At 40.1% G+C, this 26,344-nt stretch overlaps 2 protein-coding genes and 1 pseudogene across 2 annotated transcripts; 2 read left to right on the top strand and 1 right to left on the bottom strand.

The window, feature by feature from the left end:
• Positions 1-617: 617 nt before the first annotated feature.
• Positions 618-4,226, top strand: LOC121776327 (calcium-transporting ATPase 2, plasma membrane-type-like). Its single transcript, XM_042173503.1, has 6 exons — positions 618-791; positions 910-964; positions 1,052-3,168; positions 3,235-3,406; positions 3,482-3,783; positions 3,854-4,226. Exons 1-6 carry the CDS (start codon positions 618-620, stop codon positions 4,100-4,102), a joined length of 3,069 nt encoding a protein of 1,022 aa, XP_042029437.1. The 3' UTR covers positions 4,103-4,226.
• Positions 4,106-10,541, top strand: LOC121776631 (annotated as a pseudogene).
• A 13,643-nt stretch (positions 10,542-24,184) lies between these two features.
• On the bottom strand, positions 24,185-25,802 carry LOC121776462 (cyclin-D5-1-like). The gene is made up of 5 exons (XM_042173635.1): positions 25,491-25,802; positions 25,310-25,396; positions 24,939-25,218; positions 24,713-24,855; positions 24,185-24,628 (listed from the first exon to the last, which is right to left on the bottom strand). Exons 1-5 carry the CDS (start codon positions 25,722-25,724, stop codon positions 24,479-24,481), a joined length of 894 nt encoding a protein of 297 aa, XP_042029569.1. The 5' UTR covers positions 25,725-25,802; the 3' UTR covers positions 24,185-24,478.
• Positions 25,803-26,344: the final 542 nt, after the last annotated feature.

Below are 26,344 nucleotides of genomic sequence, written 5' to 3'. Positions count from 1 at the left end.
TAAATATATTGTGTCACTTTTATATTGGACGACTAAACTCAATTATAAGCACGTTGCACGTATAGGCGTCCAAACACTGCACGCTCATCACTATGGAACGTCGTATTGTTGTGTTGAGCACACTGCTACGCATGCTCTAAACATGAGTTTGTAGAAGAAAACTAGAATTGGAAAAAAGTTAGCGGCAGTAGTAGTAATTTTGAAAGTAGTCAAATAAAAATACATCGCTATTAAACAATCAAATGAATCGAATATCTTCACTAGACTCGTGGGATCTCGGCTTTTAGTTTGTTCTTATTGTTGGTGTGATATACACATAACATAATAATGAAACTTTAGTTTGCCACAACTGATATTCAGTCACAACAAAAAATTACTAGAATTTTAAAGTTTGTAATAATACACATATGTGACTATTAGTATAAGATAATAAATGTGGAAATAGCGCATTCTACGTTCAAACCTTCCTAGAAAAGAGGCTGCAAAAAGAGCGTAGTCCCATTAATAGAATGGTAATCACGATCACCAATTCAAGCATGGCCTAAACATAGTTAGGATCAAATATTTGGAGCAATGCCCAAAGCAGTTAATTGTTATTCCGTGAGAAGCAAAATCTGATGGAGAGTTTATTGAGAGAGCAATGGGAGGTGCAGCACAAGCATGCGCCGGAGGAGGTGCTGCAGCGGTGGAGGGGCCTCTGCGGCGTCGTCAAGAACCACAAGCGCCGCTTCCGATTCACCGCCAACCTCTCCAAACGCTACGAGGCCGCCGCCATGCGCAAAACCAATCACGTATTCCATGTTCATCCTCTTTTTCATTCATATTTATTAGGATTTTCGACTCTATATTAGTTTTGTCTCTGAGTTTGCAACCCATCCATCTTGATGTTGTATCTTGGTTTGATTTCAGGAGAAGTTCAGAGTGGCACTCCTCGTATCAAAAGCTGCATTTCACTTCATACAAGGTTAGAATTGTTGACTGCACATTAGTTTGACTTTCTATTTATTTTAAGATCATTGCCAAAATGCCTCAAACTAATTGACGTTTTCAGGCATGCAGCTGAGCGACGACGACTACACCGTCCCCAAAGAAGTCAAAGACGCCGGTTTCCAGATCTGTGCAGAGGAGCTCGAGTCCATCGTGGAGGGCCATGATCTGAAGAAACTCAAGCAACACGGCGACGTCACAGGCGTCGCCGACAAGCTCGCCACAGACTCCACCACCGGCATCCCCAGCGAGGACAGCGACTCCCTCGACCGCCGCCGCAGCGTGTACGGCACCAACACCTTCCAAGAGTGCGAGCCCCAGAGCTTCTGGATGTTCGTCTACGAGGCTCTCCACGACATGACGCTGATGATCCTCGGCGCCTGCGCCATTCTCTCCCTCATCGTCGGCATACCAACCGAAGGATGGCCTAAAGGCGCCCATGACGGCATCGGCATCGCCACCAGCATATTACTCGTTGTGTTCGTCACTGCCACCAGTGACTACCAGCAGTCCCTGCAGTTTAAAGATTTGGATAAAGAAAAGAAGAAGGTCTCTGTTCAAGTCACCAGAAATGGCTACAGGGAGAAGATGTCAATTTACAGCCTCCTTGCTGGAGATATCGTGCATCTCTCCATTGGTGATCAAGTCCCTGCTGATGGCCTCTTTCTCTCTGGATTCTCCCTCTTGATAGACGAGTCTAGTCTAACAGGAGAGAGCGAGCCGGTCGTGATCAACCTCGAACGCCCTTTTCTCCTCTCCGGGACCAAGGTTCAAGACGGGTCGTGTAAGATGTTAGTGACAACAGTTGGGATGAGGACTCAGTGGGGTAAGCTGATGGCGACGTTGAGTGAAGGAGGGGACGATGAGACACCGCTGCAGGTGAAGCTGAATGGAGTGGCAACCATTATTGGGAAGGTGGGGCTGTTGTTTGCTGTGGTGACATTTGCTGTTCTGGTGCAGAAGATGATCAGTCATAAATGGGGAGAGCACACGGCGTCAAGATGGACGGTAGACGATGCTCTTGAGCTGCTGGATTACTTTGCCATTGCTGTCACTATTGTTGTTGTGGCAGTCCCTGAAGGCCTGCCTCTGGCTGTCACGTTGAGCCTTGCCTTCGCGATGAAGAAGATGATGAACGACAAGGCGCTGGTGCGCCATCTTGCTGCTTGTGAGACCATGGGATCAGCCACCAATATCTGCAGTGATAAAACTGGTACACTTACAACGAACCGTATGACTGTGGTGAAGTGTTGCTTCTCAATGGCTGTCAAGGATTTGAGCAGAGAAGGAAGTGTTTCAGAAATGAAGTCTAAGCTCCCAGAATCCGTGTTGAAGACTCTGCTTCAATCAATCTTTAACAATACAGGTGGAGAAGTGGTGGTGAGCAGGGACGGGAAGCAGAAGATTCTTGGAACGCCGACAGAGGCAGCTATTCTCGAGTTAGGCCTGTCGTTGGGAGGGGATTTTCAGGTAGAGAGGCAAGCATACAAAGTAGTGAAGCTTGAGCCATTCAACTCCACAAAGAAGCGAATGGGGGTGGTGTTGGAACTCCCAGAAGGAGGTCTCAGAGCTCACACGAAAGGTGCCTCGGAGATAGTCTTGGCTGCTTGCAACAAGGCCTTAAACTCAGATGGTGAAGTTGTACCATTGGATGAGATGTCTATCAATCGTTTGAAGACTGCTATCGATGAGTTTGCAAACGAAGCTCTGAGGACTTTGTGCCTCGCCTATATGGAGCTTGAAAATGGATTCTCTGCTACTGATGACATTCCTGCCTCAGGATACACATGCATAGGGATCGTGGGGATCAAAGATCCCGTGCGCCCTGGAGTCCCTGAGTCGGTTGCATTGTGTCGTTCAGCTGGAATATTTGTAAGGATGGTTACCGGAGATAATATCAATACTGCCAAAGCTATTGCTAGAGAATGTGGGATACTAACCGATGATGGTATCGCGATAGAAGGTCCAGTTTTTCGCGAACTGAGTTTGGAGGAGTTGCACCAACTCGTACCCAAGATCCAGGTGATGGCTCGTTCTTCGCCAATGGACAAACATACATTGGTCAAACACCTGAGAACTACGTTTAATGAAGTTGTGGCTGTCACTGGTGATGGAACGAACGATGCTCCTGCACTTCACGAAGCAGATATTGGACTTGCAATGGGCATTGCTGGGACTGAGGTAGTATGAATGCCACCTTTTCTGAACTCCAATCATTATTTGAGTCTAACAGGTGAATGATTTCAGGTAGCTAAAGAGAGTGCTGATGTTATAATTCTGGATGATAATTTCTCCACGATCGTGACAGTAGCCAAATGGGGGCGCTCGGTTTATGTAAATATTCAAAAGTTCGTGCAGTTCCAGCTCACTGTTAATGTCGTTGCACTGGCCGTCAACTTCTATTCAGCTTGCAAGACCGGTGAATTACACAACACATCTTTATACATAGTCTCTCAAAGATAATTCTTCATCACTCAAATTATGCAAATTTCAGGAAGTGCTCCTCTAACAGCTGTTCAGCTCCTATGGGTGAATATGATAATGGACACACTTGGTGCACTTGCACTTGCAACCGAGCCTCCTAACGACGAACTGATGAAGAGGCCTCCTGTCGGGAGGAAGGGAAACTTCATTAGTAACATCATGTGGAGGAACATCTTAGGCCAATCAATTTATCAGTTCCTTATCATCTGGTTCCTTCAGAAGCATGGAAAGACATTCTTCTTCCTCCATAAGCACGATGACTCGGACTTGGTACTAAACACGATTATCTTCAACACGTTCGTCTTCTGCCAGGTAGTTATCTATCTGTTTGATGCTTGTTCCATCTTGCATTAGCTGCTTCCAACTTGTGTTCATGTTGCAGTTGTTCAATGAGGTGAACTCAAGAGAAATGGAGAAAGTAGACGTGCTCCGAGGCATACTGGACAACTATGTCTTCGTGATAGTGTTAGGCTCCACCGTCTTCTTCCAGATCATTATCATCGAATGCCTCGGGACATTTGCAAGCACGACACCTCTCTCAATCATGCAATGGTTCTTCAGCATTTTTATGGGATTCTTGGGAATGCCTATTGCTGTTCTTTTGAAGAAACATTTTCCTGTCCAACCTTAGTAAATGGTACATGTAAAGATCCTCCACACAGAAGCAGCCAATTGCTTAAGCAAAACAATTAGGTAGGCAAACATAGAATATAATATGTACTCAATTTGCATTCAGATTAGCAAATAGTAGAAATTACTCTACAAGTTTATAATCCACACTTGTATACTGTACAACTAGATATCAGTTCATCATGCCATAACTAAAGGCCTTTTTTCACCTTTCAGAAACAACAGTGTTCCACATTTTGTACATTGCAGTTATGACATTACACCTAATGGTTTTGGGCTTCACTCTCCATATGTGAATGAACTCTTTAAAATCATCTTCTGCGACTCATCCATGATTGTTAACAATTACAAAATCATTTCTAGATAAAAAGGCTACGTAGCACAAATTCAAGGGCCTAAAAAGTATCAGGTCAATAAAAAAGGCTATGAAGCATTATTTCAAAGTAAACAAGATATACTTAAAATGGAAAAGCTTAATCAAATTTAAATGAGCAAATATGGATTTTATTGTGTCAAGCATTGTGCATTAGTATATAAAATTAGAGGTTAGAGGTAATTACATCGAAGTGATCCACGATCCAATTGATTTTCTATTTGCAGAAACTATAAATTCACATTTATGAAATGAGAAACAATATCATTATATCAATTTCTAAACTTACAAATGTGTACAATATATAACAATTCATTATACTAATAAAAACTCATGAAATCAAATAAATTTCAAAACCGAAAATTGAACACGAAACAAATGTCAATTAGAACACTTTTTTATCTCTACACAAAAAGATCAGCCACTAACACATGCCTATTACAATTAAATATTGAATGAAAGAAAAACGAGGGGCATGATTTACGTGTGCAATCCAACTTAGGATATCCTAAATTACATGATTGTTTCAGTTTGTTTGCATAAATATTAGTAGCTCATTATCGCCTAAATACATGTTTCAGTTTATTTGCTTAAATATTAGTACTAGCTCATTATCGCCGTATCAAGACACATATTTTGCTATCTTTAATTTTTACGTTCATGAAATTATACCAATTTATAAATACAAATAAATGAACAGAAGGAGAAACTGATGGCTTAACCTAAAGTTTATTTCAAAACGAACTTTCTATTTTTCATATCTGCGCGTCCTATGAATTGGATCATGCATAAATCGATTTAATTAGATAATGGTTTTATTAAATTACTGATTTAAATGTGAAACACAACTTCAAAACTTATGGTCTTTGTGCTTGAAATTCAAATTGTATCCAATATGCTTTAATTTCGTTTTAGTTATCCACCATTTTTATTTAGCAAAGTATTTTGCTTTTGTAACGCACATTTGTTGGACAGTGCATTAATTTTTTTTGTGCAATCTCATATAAATGTTGACTATTTTGGTCTAAGTTGAAATCAAATTCAACAAAATTTAGGAATGAAATAAAAAAGAATATAATTATGGAAAAATATTGAATATTCGATTGTAAATGGATAAAAAAGGAACGAAGACCATCATACATCAACAAGATTATGAAAGCTTACTCCTTGTTTTGACTTCATAATTAAATCCTAACATATACACGTGTACTCAACCGGAGTATATATATATGATGGAGTACGGACTAAACAAGCCCAACAGCAGTGACGGCCCATCAGCCCAAAGCCCAAGGAAGAGTATCAGATCGGCATTACCAAAGAGTTCGGCCCCAGCCTACAGCTCGGTAAAAGCCAACCAATCAGTTCGGCATTACCAAAGAGTTCGGCCCCAGCCTACAGCTCGGTAAAAGCCGACCAATCAAGCTCTACTCTCAGACCGGCAAAAGCTGCTCGGCAATAGTTCAGCAGTTCGGTCTCAGTATTTGACCGAACTGGGAGATAGTCAACTCATGTCAGAACCTCCACGATCTCCACTACACCCACGATCTATTTAGTGGTGTCAAGCAGTCATTAACTCATGCAGGATAGTGGGCCCATGCAGGATCGCATGACCTCCACGACATCCACAACCATCATTAGTGGTGATGCAAGCCACGATCTTAGTTCAATGTATAAATAGAACTTAGATCAGATAGATTAAGGGGACTCTTTCTCTCGCTCTCTAGAGATAAAATATCAAATAGCAAGTTTGTATTTGTAAGCTGTAGAAAACAGGTCAAGCAATACAACTCTGCCCTCTTTTCTTCCCGTGGACGTAGATTTACTTCAGTAAATCGAACCACGTAAATTCTTTGTGTCGTGATCTGTATTTTCCTGCATTCACTAACATCAGAAATTCGCGGATTCATCATTGGCGCCGTCTGTGGGAAACAGAGAACCAAATTTGTGATAAAGCGAGTTTTTGATCCTCTTCTACCAAAAAAATGCTTACCAGATCACATAACACCCGTGCCTCCGTCCGTGATAACCATGAGGAAGCTAATCCAGCAGCCCATAGGCCTGGAAAGCAGCCTCGTGAAAAATCTACTTCCAGTTCTCACGGAGAAGGAACAAGCCGCTCAAAAGGTCCACACACCGAGTCTTCCCAGCAGCCTGATTTGAATGAGGCTGTCAAGCTGTTCTTGGCTGAGAAGCAGGATGAGTTCTTAGCCTTCCTGCAAAAGAGCCAAGAGCCGAAGACGAAAAGGGTGGATTCTCCTTCCTCCTCCAGACATGAAAGTCACTACCGCAGTAGTGCCGTGTCTTCCGGAAAGAAGAATCCTCAACCCCGACATGTTCCTGCTCCTCCTCGGTACCGGAACCACAGGAGAACTCCATCTCCTCCGTACCGAAGAGATGTCAGTTCGTCTAAAACGAGCTGTAATAAGCCAACGATTGTGAGTCAAAGCTTCTACAGAAGATACAAGACCACAATTCAGCTTAAACAAGCAGTTCGTCTAAAACGAGCTGTAATAAGCCAACGATTGTGAGTCAAAGCTTCTACAGAAGATACAAGACCACAATTCAGCTTAAACAAGCAGTTCGTCTAAAACGAGCTGTAATAAGCCAACGATTGTGAGTCAAAGCTTCTACAGAAGATACAAGACCACAATTCAGCTTAAACAAGCAGTTCGTCTGAAACGAACTGCAATAAGCCAACGATTGTGAAGTCCAAGCTTCTAAAGAGGATACAAGACCACAATTCAGCTTAAAAATCAAGCACTTCGTCTGAAACGAACTGCAACAAAAGTCCGATTCACGCGATAAAACTTGCCTGAATTAGGACAAGGGAAAGTCCGATCCACGCGATAAAACTCGCCGAATTAGGACAAGGGAAAGTCCGATCCCCGAATTAGGACAAGGGAAAGTCCGATCCAAGCGATAAAACTCGCCAAATTAGGACACAAGCTTAGCCCGGTCAAAGATGTTTATTTCATCAGACCAACGACGAGTCCGGTCAAAGATGTTTATTTCATCAGACCAAAGACGAGTCCGGTCAAAGATGTTTATTTCATCAGACCAAAGACGAGTCCGGTCAAAGATGTTTATTTCATCAGACCAAAGACGAGTCCGGTCAAAGATGTTTATTTCATCAGACCAAAGACGAGTCCGGTCAAAGATGTTTATTTCATCAGACCAAAGACGAGTCCGGTCAAAGATGTTTATTTCATCAGACCAAAGACGAGTCCGGTCAAAGATGTTTATTTCATCAGACCAAAGACGAGTCCGGTCAAAGATGTTTATTTCATCAGACCAAAGACGAGTCCGGTCAAAGATGTTTATTTCATCAGACCAAAGACGAGTCCGGTCAAAGATGTTTATTTCATCAGACCAAAGACGAGTCCGGTCAAAGATGTTTATTTCATCAGACCAAAGACGAGTCCGGTCAAAGATGTTTATTTCATCCGACCAAAGACGAGTCCGGTCAAAGATGTTTATTTCATCAGACCAAAGACGAGTCCGGTCAAAGATGTTTATTTCATCAGACCAAAGACGAGTCCGGTCAAAGATGTTTATTTCATCAGACCAAAGACGAGTCCGGTCAAAGATGTTTATTTCATCAGACCAAAGACAAACATCAACTTACCCCGTACCTTTATCCAGAATGCCGAAGTGACTCGCTTCGCCGAAGTAATTCACTTCGCTTTTCGGGGGGGGTAGTGATGGAGTACGGACTAAACAAGCCCAACAGCAGTGACGGCCCATCAGCCCAAAGCCCAAGGAAGAGTATCAGATCGGCATTACCAAAGAGTTCGGCCCCAGCCTACAGCTCGGTAAAAGCCAACCAATCAGTTCGGCATTACCAAAGAGTTCGGCCCCAGCCTACAGCTCGGTAAAAGCCGACCAATCAAGCTCTACTCTCAGACCGGCAAAAGCTGCTCGGCAATAGTTCAGCAGTTCGGTCTCAGTATTTGACCGAACTGGGAGATAGTCAACTCATGTCAGAACCTCCACGATCTCCACTACACCCACGATCTATTTAGTGGTGTCAAGCAGTCATTAACTCATGCAGGATAGTGGGCCCATGCAGGATCGCATGACCTCCACGACATCCACAACCATCATTAGTGGTGATGCAAGCCACGATCTTAGTTCAATGTATAAATAGAACTTAGATCAGATAGATTAAGGGGACTCTTTCTCTCGCTCTCTAGAGATAAAATATCAAATAGCAAGTTTGTATTTGTAAGCTGTAGAAAACAGGTCAAGCAATACAACTCTGCCCTCTTTTCTTCCCGTGGACGTAGATTTACTTCAGTAAATCGAACCACGTAAATTCTTTGTGTCGTGATCTGTATTTTCCTGCATTCACTAACATCAGAAATTCGCGGATTCATCAATATACATATTGATCATTCCAGTAAATTAATCATTGAGCATACAATCTAGTATAATAGAGCAAAGTGTATTCGTCTACTACATTCATAAGAAAAAATTACGGCATCTCCTAAATGGTGCATCTGCATATTTTTGTCTCTCTTGTCGTCAATTTCTTCCATTAACGCAGCCACAATCGTGGTTGATCAATCGAAGCGCTGTGGTTTCACAACCGTGCAAGCCGCCATTAATTCCGTTCCTTCCGGAAACACTATCTGGACTACCATTGACATCAAACAAGGCATTTACAGGTTAGTAACAATATTCATTTTTCTTTTTAGTTTGTCCCAACTAAAATATCATATGATGTTGATTTGTTGTAGGGAACAAGTGATTATTCCTGAGGATAAGCCATTCATAATCCTGAAAGGAGCAGGAATTAAAAACACCATCATTTCGTGGAATGGTCATGGCGCCATTGATGTAACCGCTACTTTCAGTTCTGAAGCTAACAACACCATAGCCAAAGACATATCGTTCATGGTAATAAGCACATGCACCACGTGCTAAAATTAATGAAGTTCATTCCGGTTGGATGATTAGGTTAAGTAATTATTTGGCATGTGCAGAATTCTTACAACTCTCCCCCAAAGAGTAATAGAAATCCGATGGATCAAGCAGTGGCAGCGCGGATTAAAGGCGACAAATCAGCCTTCTTCCGTTGCGGATTTTTCGGATTGCAAGACACCTTGTGGGATGTCAAGGCAGACATTACTACAAAGGTTGAACCATTGAAGGTGCTGTAGATTTCATATTTGGTGCTGCCCAATCCTTATACGAGGTAATTAGTGTTTCCGAGATCTGTTCGAGCAAATTATAATCAGGATATTTAAGCTAAAACCAATTGAGTAACTCATAAAACTTATATACTAATAATGTTAGATTGATAATCGATAATATGTAAGTACATGCTAAAAATGTTAGATATCCGTTTGTAATTAGTGACTGATAATAATCCGTCGGAAAATCTGTCAGAAAATTATTGTGTTTTTTTTTAAATTTTTTTTTTACAATTTTGTAGATATTATGATTGCCAATATGGTAATTAATTAGCAAAAAAGTGGGCTAATCCCAAATTTAAATACAAAGTCAACACATCGATTCTTGGAGGGTTGCGTAGTTGCGGGATCTGTAAACGGACCAGGATTTATCACAGCTCAAGGGAGAGAGAACCCTAATGATAAGAGCGGGTTCGTGTTCAACAACTGCAACATAATTGGGGATGGGAAAGTGTACCTTGGAAGACTGTGGAGAAATTATGCTAGAGTAACCACATTGTTCCTCAAGGATGGGATGCTTGGAAAAGAACCAGCAACAACTAACCACATTTTTCTCATTTTAATTTTAGGATTATTTGCTAGTAAATATTAAAAGTTTAAGTTAATTCTAATTTTGCACCCAAATGCAAAATCAGAATATATCCAAAGATCTAATCGATTTTTAAACATGTACTTGCAGGAATCAACTGTCACTATCTGAGTATAAATGTAAAGGTTCAGGTTCAATGAGTTCAAGAAGAGTGGGATGGGCAAAGAAGCTAAGTGAAGGAGAGGCTAACAAGTTAGCCACCATTTCCTTCATTGATAATCATGAATGGATTGAAAATGTGTTTAAAATCTCAATTAAATACATACTCCTAATACAAGTATAATTTAATGCTTGATTTGTACGTATATGCATACTATTGGCCATATATTTTCGTATATGAGATCAATTTTTGTTCTAGTGTACTTATAATTCTTCTTTCTTTATGTTTATTTTTATATAGTATATTTCTTATAATTCTTCTTTCTTTATGTTTATTTTTATATAGTATATTTCTTACATAATAACGGCTATAAATTATGCAAAATACAAAAAGACAAGAACTCTGAATTTAAACTTTATGTAAAATTGGAAATGATGAAGTTTGAATTGAAGATATTAAAACTGATCTTAATACAATAATTAAGGTACAACTAACATATCTTTAAAATAGATAAATGATATTGTATATCATGTTAATTTGCCTAATTCAAATTAATTAATAAAATAAAATTTGTTATAAGAGCAAATTTGGTATATCCATTATGTTATGCGTAAATATATGATAACATCAATTTAACTATAGTAAGATAATCATGCTAAATTAACTTAATTAGATATAGTGATACATCTTTATAATGAAAAATTGTCTGAAACAATGTTAAAAGTGTAATGAATACTTATCCCCTTCGAATTAATTTAATAAAATTAATATGTTCACAAGGTTTAATTACACCCCTTAGATTTAGAAATTCAAGGATCCATAAATGGTTGTTTGTTATGCAAGTTATTATATGATCACACACGTGCTTATCCAAATTTGATTATAACATGCTATACATACTTAAATGTGGCATTTTGGATCCAAATATAATTGAATAAAAACCTAGCACAAATATAATTGATAAAAAAACTTAAAAAATATTATTATTACTTTTGGTCCAAATAACAAAAAAAAATACTCCATCCGTCCCTGAAATTTTGTCACATTTCATTTTCTACACCCGTTTTAGAAAAACGATAATTAATAGCTAAAGTGGAGAGATTATAAAGTAAGAGAAAGAATAACGTAGATGAGAGTCTTATACATTATTCTCTTTCTTACACAATTCTCTCTTCACTTTAACTATTTATTATCATTTTTCCAAAACGAGTGTAGAAAATGAAATGTGACAAAATTTTAGGACGGAGAGAGTAATAAAAAACTTTATTTTGGATCTCCACAGCCATTAGTCATAATTATGTGATGAGAATTTGAATATATGATTAAAAACAATATGTACTGTTCCATCCGTTCCTTAAGAATATGCACTATTTCCTTTTTAGTCTGTCCTACAAGAATATGCACTTTCTAATTTTAAAAAGTTTTTTCTCTCTAATAAGGTGAGACTCATTCTGCACTAACAATACTTTATGGTCATGTTTGGTTGGTGAGAAAGTAAAGTTGGCAAGGAAAATGATTCCTGGTAAAATGAATCCCGAGAATATGATTCCCAATAACTTTACTTTACTGCGTTTGGAAAATATCAATATTTTAAATTTATATCTGATTTAAACATCAAACTAAAAATATACTTATAATTATTTTATTTATAAAGAATAATAATAATAAATTTTTGAATAAAATATTAATTACAAATAATAATAATTATATTATTATATTTATTATTACGGTGGATAATTTAAATATGGATCATCTATCACAATATATAATAATACAATTATAATTATAGTTACATGGAATATTACAATAATAAATACTACTACTATTATTATTATTATTATTATTATTTACGGATATTATAATTGAATAAATTTTATAATTTTTAAAATATCGCTACAATTTTATTGATTAATTATTAATTTATAAAATAGTAATTAATATTATTATTATTATATAATTTATATTATTTAATTATCTTTTGATTATTTAATAAATTATTAATTATTATTATGATAATAACAATTATATATAAATATTATAATAACATAGTTATAATTATGATAATTTTAATTATAGTTATTTATTATACTGAAATTAAGTATGATTTATAATTTTAAATTATTTTTAAAACATTGTAGTTAATAATAATAATAATATATTGCATTAAAGATGTAAGAATCCTAAATATTGAAAAAGAATACCTAAGAAAAGTTAGGATTCAGAATCCTGGAAAATTATACTAACTTTCCTTATTCTCGGGATTTCGATTACTTTCCCAGTTTGATTAAAAACCAAAACAAACACAGAAATTTAAAATTTAAGGAATCAAATTACTTTCTCAGACAGAATCCTTGCAACCAAACATAACATATTTACTTTTTCTCTCTACCTATCTCTTACTTTACCAATTTTATATTAAAACCCCGACCCCAAAGTGCATATTCTTTGGGGACGGAAGGATTAATATATATTAAAAGATACAACAAAAAAATCAAAATCATCAACAACGGTAAAATACAGTAACTTTCTTCATTGGATAGGAATAAAAGAAAAAAAAAATTAATTTCACAATATCAAAACTTATAAAAATTTATTAATGCTGGGCTCAATCGAGTTCTTTACATATATCAAATTAAGTGCTATAACGATGAAATATTGCTAAAAGATGATTAAGGTTGCTTTGCACTTTGCAGTAATTTTTTATACTTGATAGTTTGATAACATAAAAATTTTAATCAGAATAGTTTGATAGTTTTATAACTTATACATATATATAAGAAAAATCATTTTATATTTCAAATAAGAGTCAATGACATTTATGTTATTACCCCAAAACTCGATTTTTATATACGTAGATTCATGAATTAAATAAAGGTGTTTGTATTCAGAGCCTAATATCCATTTCATTCAGCATTTGTTCTTCCTAAGCTTTCCAGTTGATAAAATTACATTAACCAAACATCTGAATACACAATTAATGAAATGATGTATGAGCCAAATTTGTTGCATATAATAAGAAAATGGACCACAAATTTAGGACAGCAAAGGCTGCAGAATCATACCATGGCTATTTAGGTCCATGAATTTTGTCAACGTATCATTTTAGATCCGTGAATTTTGAAAATATCATTTAAGGTCCGTCAACTATGAGTTTATATCCTCTTCCACCAAAAAAATGCGTACCAGATCACATAATACCCATACTTCCGTCCGTGATGAACGTGAGGAAGCTAGTCCAGCCCGTAGGTCTGGAAAACAGCCTCGGGAGAAATCTGCCTCCAGTTCTCACGGTGAAAGAACAAACCACTCAAAAAGTCATCGCACCGAGCCTCCCCAGCAGCTCGATTTGAATGAGGCTGTCAAGTTGTTCTTGGCTGAGAAGCAGGATGAGTTCTTAACATTCCTGCAAAAGAGCCAGAAGCCGGAGAAGAAAACGGCGGATTCTCCCTCCCCCTCCAGACATGAAAGTCACTACCGCAGTAGTGTCGTATCTTCCAGGAGAAAGAATCCTCACCACCGATATGTTCCTTCTCCTCCTTGTTACCGAAATCACAGGAGAACTCCATCTCCACCATACCGTAGAGATGTCAGATTCGCTATGTATGGAGCGCTGAAGACTCCATTTTCGGATGATATCACCAGAACTCCGTTGCCACAGAATTACCGAACTCCGTCAGTGACTTATGACGGGTTAGTGGATCCTCATGATTTCCTGGGACGCTATCATTATAATATGGCGAACCAAGGTCTCAATGAGGTTCATATGTGTAAGCTGTTTCCCGAGCTGCTCATCGGGAACGCAAGAAGGTGGTTTGATAGCCTCCCTCAAGGCAGCATTAGATCTTACAGAGATCTAATGGATGCTTTTCATAGGAGGTTCTTCCAGAAAGCTGAAACCCGAATCACTTCGGCTCAGCTGCTTTCTATACGTCAAGGTCGCGATGAAAAGATTAGCGACTTCATGACAAGATTCCACAAGGAATGCCTACAAGTAGATGATCTCAATGATCTACTTGTCATTTCGGCATTCCAAAATGGAATTCTGCCAGGAGCTCTCTACAGAAAGCTAGTTGAATGCAGTCCGCAAACAGCTCAAGAGATGTGGGACATTGCGGACCAGTTTTCTCGTGCTGATGAGGCAGACCGTCGAAAACGGTCTTTAGACAGCTCTTCCAGAGGAGACAAGAGGAAGCCCGATCATAGCGATCAGGGACATCCTCGCCGAACTCCTTTTGAAAGAATTCAAAGGGCACCGATACAAGACAGATTGGGACCACGTCTCAATCCTGAGAAACCACCCGCTCAGTTCGTACCATTGAACAAGCCGAGAGCGGAAATTTTCGAACTGCATTCTGATATGTTCGAAAAACCAAAGCCGATGACGAAATCGGCCACGCGCCGAAGTCAGGATAAATATTGCTCCTTCCATCAAGACCACGGTCACGATACCGAGGAGTGCCGAAATTTGGCAGCAGATATTGATGTTCTTGTGAAAGCAGGGACGTTAAAAAAATACCAAAGCAAGCCGCCGAAAAAGAATAAGAAACAGAGAAGTGCGAACTGCGCTCCTCAGGATCCTAAAAGGCAACAGGTAGGGATGTCAATCGGGCCGGCCCACCGGGTTTCGGGCCAACCCTACTCGGGTTGCGGGCCAATCGGGTGCAGACTAATCGGGTTGAGATTTTTTCGGGTTATAAAAGTTCAACCCTAACCCTAAACGCTCGGGTTTCGGGCTGGCCCAGCGGGTTAATCGGGTTGCTACCGATAAAATTAACATGCGATTAATCCAATAAATAATGACGAAAATTAGTTATATTTATAAAATATAAATATTTAGTTATGATAAATTTGAGATTTATACTTAAACTCAAACACAAACATGATCAAATACTAATATTTGAGATTTGTGTAAAATAAAACATAAATTTAAATATTTTAAAGCATGTTCTAAAACATGTTTATAAATTTAAATATTTATTAATGAATAAGAAGTTTCTAATTTATTTATTTATTATTATATTAATAAAAATTTAATATATAATTTATATGTTTAATATAAAATTGAATGTTATTTTTTTAGTTATCTATATTATAAAAATAATCAATGAAATTGTCCAATTCGGAGTCAAACAAATAGAACAATATAAATTTTATCGGGTTTTCGGGCCAGCCCATCGGGTTTTCGGGTCTGACCCTAACGGGTTACGGGTTAATCGGGTGCGGGCTAATCGGGTTGTAATTTTATCGGGCTAGAAATTTTCAACCCTAACCCTATAAATTTGGCGGGTTATTCGGGTCAGCCCACGGGTTGCGGGCTGCATTGACATCCCTAGCAACAGGATCCCGAAGACGATGACGAGCCGCAATATGATGGAGTAATCCAGACTATTGACGCTCTCCCAGCCGGGAAGACTAAATCGTCTCTAAAATCAGAGCGCAGAGGCTTCAATCGAGAGGAGCCAACACATAAAAGGCTGAAGAAGGAGGAAGTAATTACATTTTCAGATGCAGATCCCGTCCCGGCCATTTCTCCTCATCAAGACGCTATTGTCATTCAAGCTGGAGTGGCAAACAAACTGATCCACAGAGTGTTTGTGGATACAGGAGCGTCGGTTAGCATTCTTTTTAAAGAATGTTTTGATAAACTGGAAGTGGATCCAGCTCGGCTCAGTCCGGCCCCACTTCCTCTGAAAAGTTTCGCCCAGGAGGACACCCGCCCTGAAGGTATTATCAGCCTTCCGATTACGGTAGGAAGAGCGCCTACTAGCTCCAGTACGGTGATCGAGTTTTTTGTGGTAAAAGCTCGATCCCCGTATAACATTATACTGGGAAGAGACTGGCTCAACACAGTTCGGGCCATTTGCTCTACTTATCACCTCACAATCAAGATCCCCACTAAAGGAGGGATAACAGTCATCCGAGGTGATCAAAAGAGAGCAAAAGAATGTTTGCAGATTGCGCTTAAAAGTGCCGAACAATCAGATCGGCACCATCAAGCATAGCAATCACAGCAGCCGGAGTCAGAGGCAGGCGAAATGAACGAAGTCACACCGGAGCCGAACTCGATGAAAGTTCAGTTATACGAAGATGATCCATCCAGAACGGTCAAGATCGGTTTCGCGGGAACACCTCTACTCCGGGAAAAGACCATCCAGCTCCTCAAAGAGTACAAAGATGTCTTTGCGTGGTCTCCGTTGGACATGACTGGAGTGTCTCCCGAGGTAATTACACATCGGTTAAATATTGATCCTTCAGTCCGGCCTATAAAACAGAAGCAAAGACTCTTTGCGGCAGAAAGAAATCAAGTCATCCATGACGAAGTCCGCCAATTACTGAAAGCGGATGTATTATTTGAAGTAAAATATCCTTCTTGGGTGGCCAATCCTGTGATGATCAAGAAAAAAGAAGGAGGATGGCGGATGTGCATAGATTTTACGGATCTAAATAAGCATTGTCCTAAAGATTGCTACCCCCTTCCCAACATAGATAAAAAAGTAGAAGCTCTGATAGGTTTCGAAATTTTCTGTTTCCTTGATTTGTATAAAGGATACCACCAAGTTTTAATGGATGAGAATGATGCTTCAAAAACGGCTTTCATTACTGACTTCGGTATTTTTGCTTATAAAAAGATGCCATTTGGTTTAAAGAATGCCGGAGCCACATATCAAAGGATGGTAGATAAGCTATTTCGGCACCTGATCGGAAAAGAGGTTGAAGTATATGTTGACGACATAGTTGTTAAAAGCAGAAGCACTTCGGAGTACGAAAACAATCTCAAATCCACTCTCGACGTGCTCAAAAAAGCCAACCTCAAACTCAATCCCCAAAAATGTACCTTTTTGGTAGATTCGGGAAAATTTCTGGGTTGTTGGGTTTCAAAGGAAGGACTCAAGGCAAATCCCCTAAAGGTTCAAGTTGTTCAGAACATGGCAATGCCGAAGTCCATACATGATGTGCAAAGGCTAACTGGATCTCTAGCCGCACTGAATAGATTCCTTTCCCAAGCAGCCGAAAAGCAAATGCCGTTCTTCAATGTTTTGAAGAAGGCACCAAAGTTTGAGTGGGGAGCCGAACAGAAAAAGCTTTTGACGAACTCAAAAGTTATTTAACCGAACTTCCTACTCTCTCTGCTCCAACAGATGCCGAAGTGATATTCTTATATTTAGCAGCATCAGATCAAACCATTAGCGCGGTGCTTGTACGAGAAGAAGGCCTAAAACAACGTCCTATCTACTTTACAAGCCGAGCATTAAGAGGTCCCGAAACAAGGTATCAACCTCTGGAAAAAATTGCTCTGGCATTAGTAAATGCAGCAAGGAGACTGCGGCCATATTTCTATGCTCACAAAGTATGCGTCTTAACCGATCTTCCACTTCGGCAAGTTTTGACTAAGCCAGAAGCATCAGGCAGAATTGCCAAGTGGGCCATAGAGTTGGGAGAACATTCAATAGAATATCTACCTCGGAAAGCCATCAAGGGACAAGCCTTGGCAGATTTTCTTGTAGAGGCAAAGTTCGATCAGGCAATCCCTATTATTGCCGAACAGAAAAATCCTACCAATGATGAACTAACACAGCCCCAGAAACCCGAAGTAGAGCCGCCGGACTGTTGGATTGGATTCGTAGATGGAGCTTCGAATAAGACAGGAAGTGGAGCTGGTATTCTACTTATCGCTCCCGACGGACACGAAGTAACTTATTCACTTCGGTTCTTATTCCCAACCACTAATAACGAAGCCGAATACGAAGCCCTTCTTGCCGGACTTCAGTTAGCGCAACGTCTACTTGTCAAATCTCTCAAAATTCATTGTGATTCACAAGTCATAGTGAATCACATGCTGGGTACAAGTGAAGCCCGTGGTGAAAGGATGAAAAAATACTTGGACAAAGCGCAAAGTATTAGCCGAAATTTCTCTTATTTTCGGATAATCCGCATTCCCAGAGCGGGAAATAGCCGAGCAGATACTTTAAGTAAGTTGGCCTCATATCCGAGCTCAAAGGTGGAGGAATTACCGCACAGAAGCATTGATGAAGCTGAAGTACACTCAGTAACCAGTTCACCAAACTGGATGACGCCAATATTAAAGTATCTAGATCAAGGACAACTGCCCGAGGATAAGAGAGAAGCAAGGAAAATCACATGCCGAGCACGTCGGTATGAACTTCATGAAGGAGTCCTATGTAGAAAGTCCTACCTTCAACCGTTATTGCGATGTGTAGGACCAGAAGAGACGGATTACATCCTTAGAGAAGTTCATGAAGGATCTTGCGGTAGCCACATCGGAGCTAGAGCATTAGCTAAAAAAGTTCTGAGATGGGGATATTATTGGCCAACTTTGGTACAAGAAGCAGTACAGCTAGTTAAGAAATGTACGAAATGCCAAATCCATGCAAATATCCCAAGGACGCCGCAGACTGATCTATGTGCTATGCAAAGCCCTTGGCCTTTTATGCAATGGGGCATAGACATAGTAGGACCACTACCACAAGCTCCCCGGCAAATGAAATTCTTGATCGTTGCCGTGGATTACTTCACAAAGTGGGTGGAGGCTGAACCATTAGCTACGATAACAAGCTCAAAGGCATTAGATTTTGTCTGGAAGAACATAGTTTGCCGATTTGGCATACCCCATATCCTCATTTCAGATAATGGGACTCAGTTTACTGACAAAACATTCAAGAATTGGTGCCAAGAGTTGAATATTCAACAGCGGTTCACTTCAGTCTCTCACCCACAAGCAAACGGACAAACGGAAGTAACAAACCGTACTTTGGTGAAAGGGTTAAAAACTCGGTTAGAACAAGCCAAAGGACAATGGGTAGAAAATCTTCCTCAAGTCCTATGGTCTTACCGAACTACACCAAAAACCTCCAACGGTGAAACTCCGTACAGTCTAGTGTACGGCACTGAAGCCGTAATTCCGGTTGAGATCGGCATACCCAGCCCCCGAACCCTTAATTTCTCAACAGAACTGAATGACGACGGACTGAGAGCCGAACTAGATCTTGCCGAAGAAAGAAGAGAATTGGCCTTCATAAAAGAAGCCAAGTACAAGGAGCAAGTAACCCGGTATTATAACCAAAGGGTGAAAAAGCTGCAGTTTCAAGTGGGAGATCTCGTATTGAGAAACAATGAAGTAAGCCGAGCAGAAAAGCTGGGCAAACTTGAACCCACATGGGAAGGTCCGTATCGGGTGTCAAAAGTCCTGGGAAAAGGGTCTTATAAATTAACCCACATGTCAGGAGAACAAGTACCCCGAACATGGCATATTTCCAACCTCAAGAAGTTCTATTTGTAAGAGACAAGGTCCGGTCAGTCTTGTGTCTAGTTCGGTCCTAGGGTTATGTGCTTTCATATTTTTATTGTTCTTTATACTTGTCGTTTTTTAAAAGATTAAAATCTTTTTCGTCCTTTTTATTTGTCTCTCTATGTGCGTTTTGTCTCTTATAAATGTTACTGAGGTATATTGCTCCTTAAAGGCTGATCCCCTTTTTTTAGAGCATGTATTAAAGACAATTGTGAGTCCAAGCTTCTAAGGAAGATACAAGATTCCACAATTCAGCTTAAGAAACAAGCAATTCGTCTGAAACGAACTGCAATAAGCCGAAAACCACTCCGGTTAACTAGGGAAAGTCCAATCCAAGCGATAAAACTCGCCAAATAAGGACACTAACTAAGTCCGGTCAAAGAAGAGTTTACTTCATAAGACCGAGGACGAGTACAATAAATGAAATAAAAAATCGCTGAACTGTAAATACGCAGTGATAGAAGCGAAATGAAAAAATTTCATTTACTAAGTCTTGTTGGGCATACAATTCCGCTGCCCTACGAGAATGCGTTACACCATTACAAAGGACTATTCTACTGTCTACGATTGCTAAAGTTGAGCCACCTATCCGAAAAATCCTCATGATGCTGAGTTCGGGCGTTCCGAGCAGTTGAAGAATAAGTAGGTGGACGAGATGCTCTGATCGACCTACCGCCTCTTCCCTGAGTCCGGGAAGTTCTAGCACCTCGGCGGCGAAGAGTCTCTTCACGAAGCATTCGCTGATCTTGCTCACTCATATTCACAACTCCTCTACGAACTTCAGGGCGTTCTTGTCTTGACGTTTCCGGTTGCTCCTGAGTCCGTTGCTGATTTGGAGTAGAATTTTGAGTAAGTGGATTAGAGGTTTGAGTTGGAGTGTGAGCATCTGTTAGCGGGAAACGACTAAGGAATCTCTCGATTGAGGGACGCCGGGAAAGAATGATGTCGTACAGAGAAGCCAAGCGCCGCAATGATTTCACAACTTGTTGGCAAGCCGAGCTCTCCAGCACATTGTTCTTCCGAAGTACATGAAGCTTCTCCCACAGTTCATCAACTTGATTCTGAACTTCAGATATAGTCATTCCCCCGCGCCCGCAGATGAAATCTTCATATGCAGTCCTCTCAGCGATGACAGTATTCAGCTCGGCCTCCAGATCTTTCTTTATGGACTCTAAGTCCTTATTGTTGGACTCCAGCTCCACTAAACGAGCCAAGAGTTCATCATACTTCATCTGGTCATCTATAGCTTTTTTCTCAGCTTCATTTAAAGCCAAAGAGTATAGCCGCTTCCAGTGAAGTACCTCCAGCTCCTTAGAGTTAAGAATACGAAGCAGCTATGTCAGTTCGGCATTTCAGTTTACCGAGCAGGCAGTAAACCACAATAGGAGTAAAAGAGATTAAGAAGAGCTATAAGGAAGACACGAGTGTAGAAAGAAGAATTTTTTTCATTCACAAGAAAAAATTTACACAAGGAGGGCTTCAAGGCCATTTTACAAATAGAAAGAAAGAAACTAAACTAAGAGAAGGGAGACGAAATCATACTTCGCCAGTTTCGTCTCCGGCTTCCCTGTGGGTTTCAGCTTCTTTCTCCTTGTCGACCTCGGTCTCAGCCTCGGCCTCCCTCCTCCCTTCCTCCTGCTCGGCGCCCCCATCGCCGATCTGCTGCACCTCTTGCTCGGCGTGCCCGTCGCCGGTCTGCTGATCCCTCTGCTCGGTCTCCTTGCCGGCCTCATTTTCCTGCTCACCCTCTTCTTTGAAAATTGAAGCGGGTGAAACAGGCCCCAAGGAGGCAAAGATGGCCTCCATGTTCTCGTCACGGTCAGCACGGCAATTACGGACTCGTTCAGCAGAAAGCAGGACCGATGAAGACGCAAGCTCCTCAAGGAGCGGCAGACTCTGGAGACGCGCTGCAATCTCTCGGCCATACAGCGGCAAGACGACTTCGGGTTCCTGCTCAACATTATCGGTCATCAATTTCAGCAGATCACCGATAAGGGCCGAAAATTGATTGCTCAAAAAGAGTTTCTCCGTGTAAACACGGAGAGCCTCCCCCTGAGCAACCACGGCAGCCGCCTCCCTCTGTGTCGACCGCTCTCTCTGGATGATGAGCTGGTCTTTGGCACGCTGGGCTTCATCCTGAGCCGAGATCATAGCGGCCCTTGCCCTCTCAAAGTCTGCCCGAGCCTGTTCGGCCTGATGACGAGCAGCATTCAAATTCCTCTGCATCTCATCATAATCGCTGGACGCTTTAGAGAGTTCAACTGTGACGAGTTTGCAGAGCATATTGTTCCTCTGAAAATGGAAAAAGGAAAAAGTCAACAGAGGGGCCACAAAAAAAATATAGGAAAGAAGCAAAGCCAGAAAATCAAGAAGAAAATTCACCTCTACAAAGTCCTTTGGCCATAAAAAGGGCTCAGAGATATGTTCCGAAGTGGCCGTAACCACTCCTGATCCATAACCCCCCTGGACAATGTCTCTCTCTGGCGCTTTTGGGGGTTTCTGAGTCTTCGCCTTCCCCCTTGCCGAGGTCGATCCCGGCTTTTTTTGGATCCGAAGACTGACTCGAAGAGGTCTTCTGCCTCTTCGGATTCTTCTCGGCATCAGACGCCGAGCTGGTGGTTTTCTGTTTCTCCGGCTCCTTTGATTCGGAGGATTTGCGACCAAGCCTGCTTAGCATGTTCACTGCCAAAAAGCAAGAAAACAAAGTTAGTTTTCGCCGCTAAAGCAGTAAAGCATAAAAAAGAAATCCTCACCCTCAGTCTCTTCGTCCGAAGACGAGGAGTCGAACACGAAGTCACCCTTGACGAGCTCAGATTCCAAATACTGTTTCCTAATCATGGGAATCTTATTGAGCCCGCCCTCGAGCTCGTCCAACGGTTCTACCCGAGGATGAGGAATTACGGACTTCGGCCCTCTCCAGGAAAAGTCCGGAGCCGCTGTCCTATTGTAAAAAAAGAAGCGATTTTTCCACATCGGCCATTTGGTTTTACAGAAGGCTCTAAAGGGCTGTAAAGGGATCAAGTAAAACCAGGATCTCTTTCTCTTAAACTGAAAGAAATTAAGGATTGCCCTCAGAGACAGATCCTTTTCTAGTCTACGCAGCTCGGCAGCAAAGGCCGATAAGTGCCTCCAAGAATTTGGAGTCACCTGACCTAAAGGAAGTTGGAAAAAATCAAGAAGCTCTACAAAGGCGGGGGGAAGAGGGAAACATAACCCTCCGGCGGCGAGTTAGCCCTATGAGTGTCGTCGGGAATCACCACTAACCCCCCAGGAAGAAAATATTTTCTGTGTAAGGATATCACAGTATCCTTACTCAAAATGCTGTGAAAATATTCTACCGTCTTCTCCCCGGACTTTTTCCGGCCAGAAGATCCCTTACCCCCCTTCCTACCACTACCTGATTCAGAAACAGTTTCAGAAGAAGAAGACATGATTCTTACTCTTTGATGGTCGAAAGTCTCTGAAGAAATTCTTGAAGAAGCGGAAGAAAATTTTACGAAAAAGAGAGAGAATGCAGAAGAAATAATCGCAAAAGTGTTCCAATGATGAAGAAAGGAAATATTTTTCAAATTCGTCGCACCGTTTCAAATCCCACTTTTTCTGGATTCTCTGGCCGGATTTGCTGTCACATTTAATGCAGACACGTGCAGAGCACGTCCCCTGACGTCAGCCTCCCCCTTACACTTATCCAAAATGCCGAAGTGATTCACTTCGCTTTTCGGGGGGGTGGTGATGGGATACGAACTAAACAACTAAACAATAATTGCGAGCCCAATAGCAGTGACGGCCCATCAGCCCAAAACCCAAGAAAGAGTATCAGTTCGGCACAACCAAAGAGTTCGGTCACAGCCTATAGCTCGGTAAAAGCCGACCAATCGAGCTCAACTCTCAGATCGGCAAAAGCTGATCGGCAAAGTTCAGCAGTTCGGTCTCAGTATTCGACCGAACAAGGAGATAGTGGATCCATGCAGGATCTCCACGACCTCCATTACACCCACGATCTATTTAGTGGTATTAAGCAGTTATCAACCCCCCTACCAGGGCTGCAAACCACGATCTTAGTTCGAATGTATAAATAGAACTTAGATCAGATAGACCAGGGTTAAGTTCTCTAGATCCTGAATCTCATATAGCAAATCAGTATTGTAATCTGTAAGCGAGATCAAGCAATACAAATTTGCCCTCTATTCTTCCCGTGGACATAGATTTACCTCAGTAAATCGAACCACGTAATTCTCAGTGTTGTGATCTTCATTTATTACTTGCATTTATTCCCATCAAAAATTCGCTAAATCATCAGTAAGTGAACCACACTTTTCATTAACCCATTACATTCACATTCTATTACAAAACTAAGATACAAAAGTGATACTCACATTCACTAACTTTTTCCACCCACTTAACTTCACATTTCTTAAAATGCGCACAAAATCATAGTGAGAATTTAAATCATAGGCGAAGGGAGTATTCCATTGAACGATTAATACAAATCATCATCAAAGCGAATTGTCCTACAAGATCTAAATTCTAAACCCTTCTCCATCAACAAGAAAGAATCCCATTTCCAAATAAACAACAATTCTCAAGGGACAAAAATGCAAAAACCCCCAAAACAGTACAAAAAATGATCATCCAAAGAAGCTTTGGACACCCTCTTTAGGCTCCCACTCATCATTTTGTGGGCTAAACTCTAAAAGGTATACATACTTTACACTAAAAAATTTCTCTTGCTTGCAAAACTTCTAACATCGCTACATCAAACCATAGTAACTCATAACTCAATCCAAATCCAGCTAAAAAATGTTGTGTAAAATCATTGTTTAGGAGTCTTAGGAGGAGGGCAATCTTGATCACCATCAATGCATTCTAGACTCCTTTTCCTGCTGGATCTCTTCATCCAATCATCATTGGATTTAGACATCCCAATTTCTTGAAGTAGACTGTAGCAGGAAAGTGTTTGCTCCTGTTAGAAGAAAAGAACACAATCAGTAGTTAGCTCAATCCATCTAATACAATACAGCATCACAAAGCAAAAGAAGCTCTTCACCTTTTCAACTTCCCCCCATGATGGAATTGGAACATCATCAATCTTCATCTCTAGCATTTTGTTAGTCAAATTATGATCGCGACCAGCTGCTAAGACTGCTGCAGCAGCAACTACAGAAGGCCGATGATCGGTTACATTGATCTCTGCATCCAAATAAGGTTCAAAATCAGTACCAAGCTTCTTTAATGAATCCATATATAAATGTAAGCATATATTGATTTAATACCTAACATTATTGCAAAGATCAATTCCACAGCTCGGTTTAGCCTAAATTCGGAGCAGAACAAAGAGGCGAAATAGTTAAGATAAGTAAATGGAGTGATGCAGCTCATCTTCCATTCTAATGTATTCAATACCAGCAGCTCCATTTTCTGAATCACGTCTCCATTGAAGCTGTATTCATCTGCATCATATTCGGATAACGAAGGAGCTTCGTTTTCCTCCATTTTTGCAGCCAGAGACAAACACGCAATAGAGAGCAATCGCATAGCCCATGATTCCTCCTTCTACGAATTCACACCGATTTCATTTCCAAATCACAAAATGATAATTATAATAAGTTCAATTCTATTAAAAAAATGATAAAATCAAACTTACATCAATTGATCTTCTAGAAAGGAATCGATCCAAGTAAAACAAAGAGATATAGGCCGTACGGCAATGAAATCCGAAATGAACCCTTCTCTGTCAAAAAAAAAAGAAGACAAATTTTAAAAAAACCTAGAAATACTCTATTAATCGGAACTGCCAATTAACAGAACATGGTGGAAAAACAGACATCGAGAATCCAATTGACGACGTCGCGGCGCTTCCAACGGATTCCTTCAATTTGTGCTGAATATTTCGATTGGAAGATGGTTTCCTTTCGGATTAACATTCGGATGTATTCAGAATCAAAATCGGAGACTGGAGAGAAATTGAAATTGAAGCATTCGTCTTTGAAATGGTCGAAACAGGATTCATCTTCCCCGCAGAGAAGGGTGGATAACGAGTACTGGGAATATTTCTCCATTGCAAATTTTGGAGTGGTGGTTAGAGTGAGAAAGTGCAGGTGGTGGGAAGACGGAGAAGAAGAGGAAGATGGCGCCAAATTCATGAGGTGGTAGCGAGAGTTTATATAATGATAATGTATAGTATCTGATTAATTTACATATAGCACTACAAAAGTTATTGATAAATACAAAACTCATATAAAATGTATCAATAGTGTTTCATATCAATATAAAAGGTTTGAAATTGACATAAATCATACAAAAAGTTTCTTTCATATTTCAATTTAGTACATTCCGTTATACTCCCTCCGTTCCATAGTAATAGAGTCATTTTGCCATTTTAGTACGTTCTATAGTAATAGAATTATTTCATTTTTTAGTAAAAGTCAACACATTTTTCTACACTTACTTTACTCTCTCTTATTTTTTTCTCTCTTCATCTCTCTATATTTTTCATTTTCCAATTTATTCTCCTTTTACTTAACTCACCTAACACAATTTTTCTTAATCTCCGTGCCGGAAAAAAAACTTCCATTACTATCGAACGAAGGGAGTATGTGTTTAAACGGTGTTAACTTTTTACTTGTATGACGTACAAACCATGAAACAATGATAAAAAAATTTGTACCAATATGAAACA

The sequence above is a fragment of the Salvia splendens genome, chromosome 18, assembly GCF_004379255.2.
Source record: "Salvia splendens isolate huo1 chromosome 18, SspV2, whole genome shotgun sequence".
NCBI lineage: Eukaryota > Viridiplantae > Streptophyta > Magnoliopsida > Lamiales > Lamiaceae > Salvia > Salvia splendens.
The sequence above is the reverse complement of the archived record's forward strand: the minus strand, read 5'-3'. Positions and strand labels throughout refer to the sequence as shown.

Bases quoted from the DNA above. Each gene is read 5' to 3' on its own strand.
- LOC121776462 (XM_042173635.1), bottom strand. From the start codon at position 25,724: ATGGAGAAATATTCCCAGTACTCGTTATCCACCCTTCTCTGCGGGGAA. The intron at 25,219-25,309 runs GTAAGTTTGATT...GTGAATTCGTAG, and splicing joins TTTCTAGAAGATCAATTGAT to AAGGAGGAATCATGGGCTAT. The intron at 24,629-24,712 runs GTGAAGAGCTTC...TTCTTCTAACAG, and splicing joins CATGGGGGGAAGTTGAAAAG to GAGCAAACACTTTCCTGCTA.
- LOC121776327 (XM_042173503.1), top strand. From the start codon at position 618: ATGGAGAGTTTATTGAGAGAGCAATGGGAGGTGCAGCACAAGCATGCG. The intron at 965-1,051 runs GTTAGAATTGTT...TGACGTTTTCAG, and splicing joins TGCATTTCACTTCATACAAG to GCATGCAGCTGAGCGACGAC. The intron at 3,407-3,481 runs GTGAATTACACA...TGCAAATTTCAG, and splicing joins CTATTCAGCTTGCAAGACCG to GAAGTGCTCCTCTAACAGCT.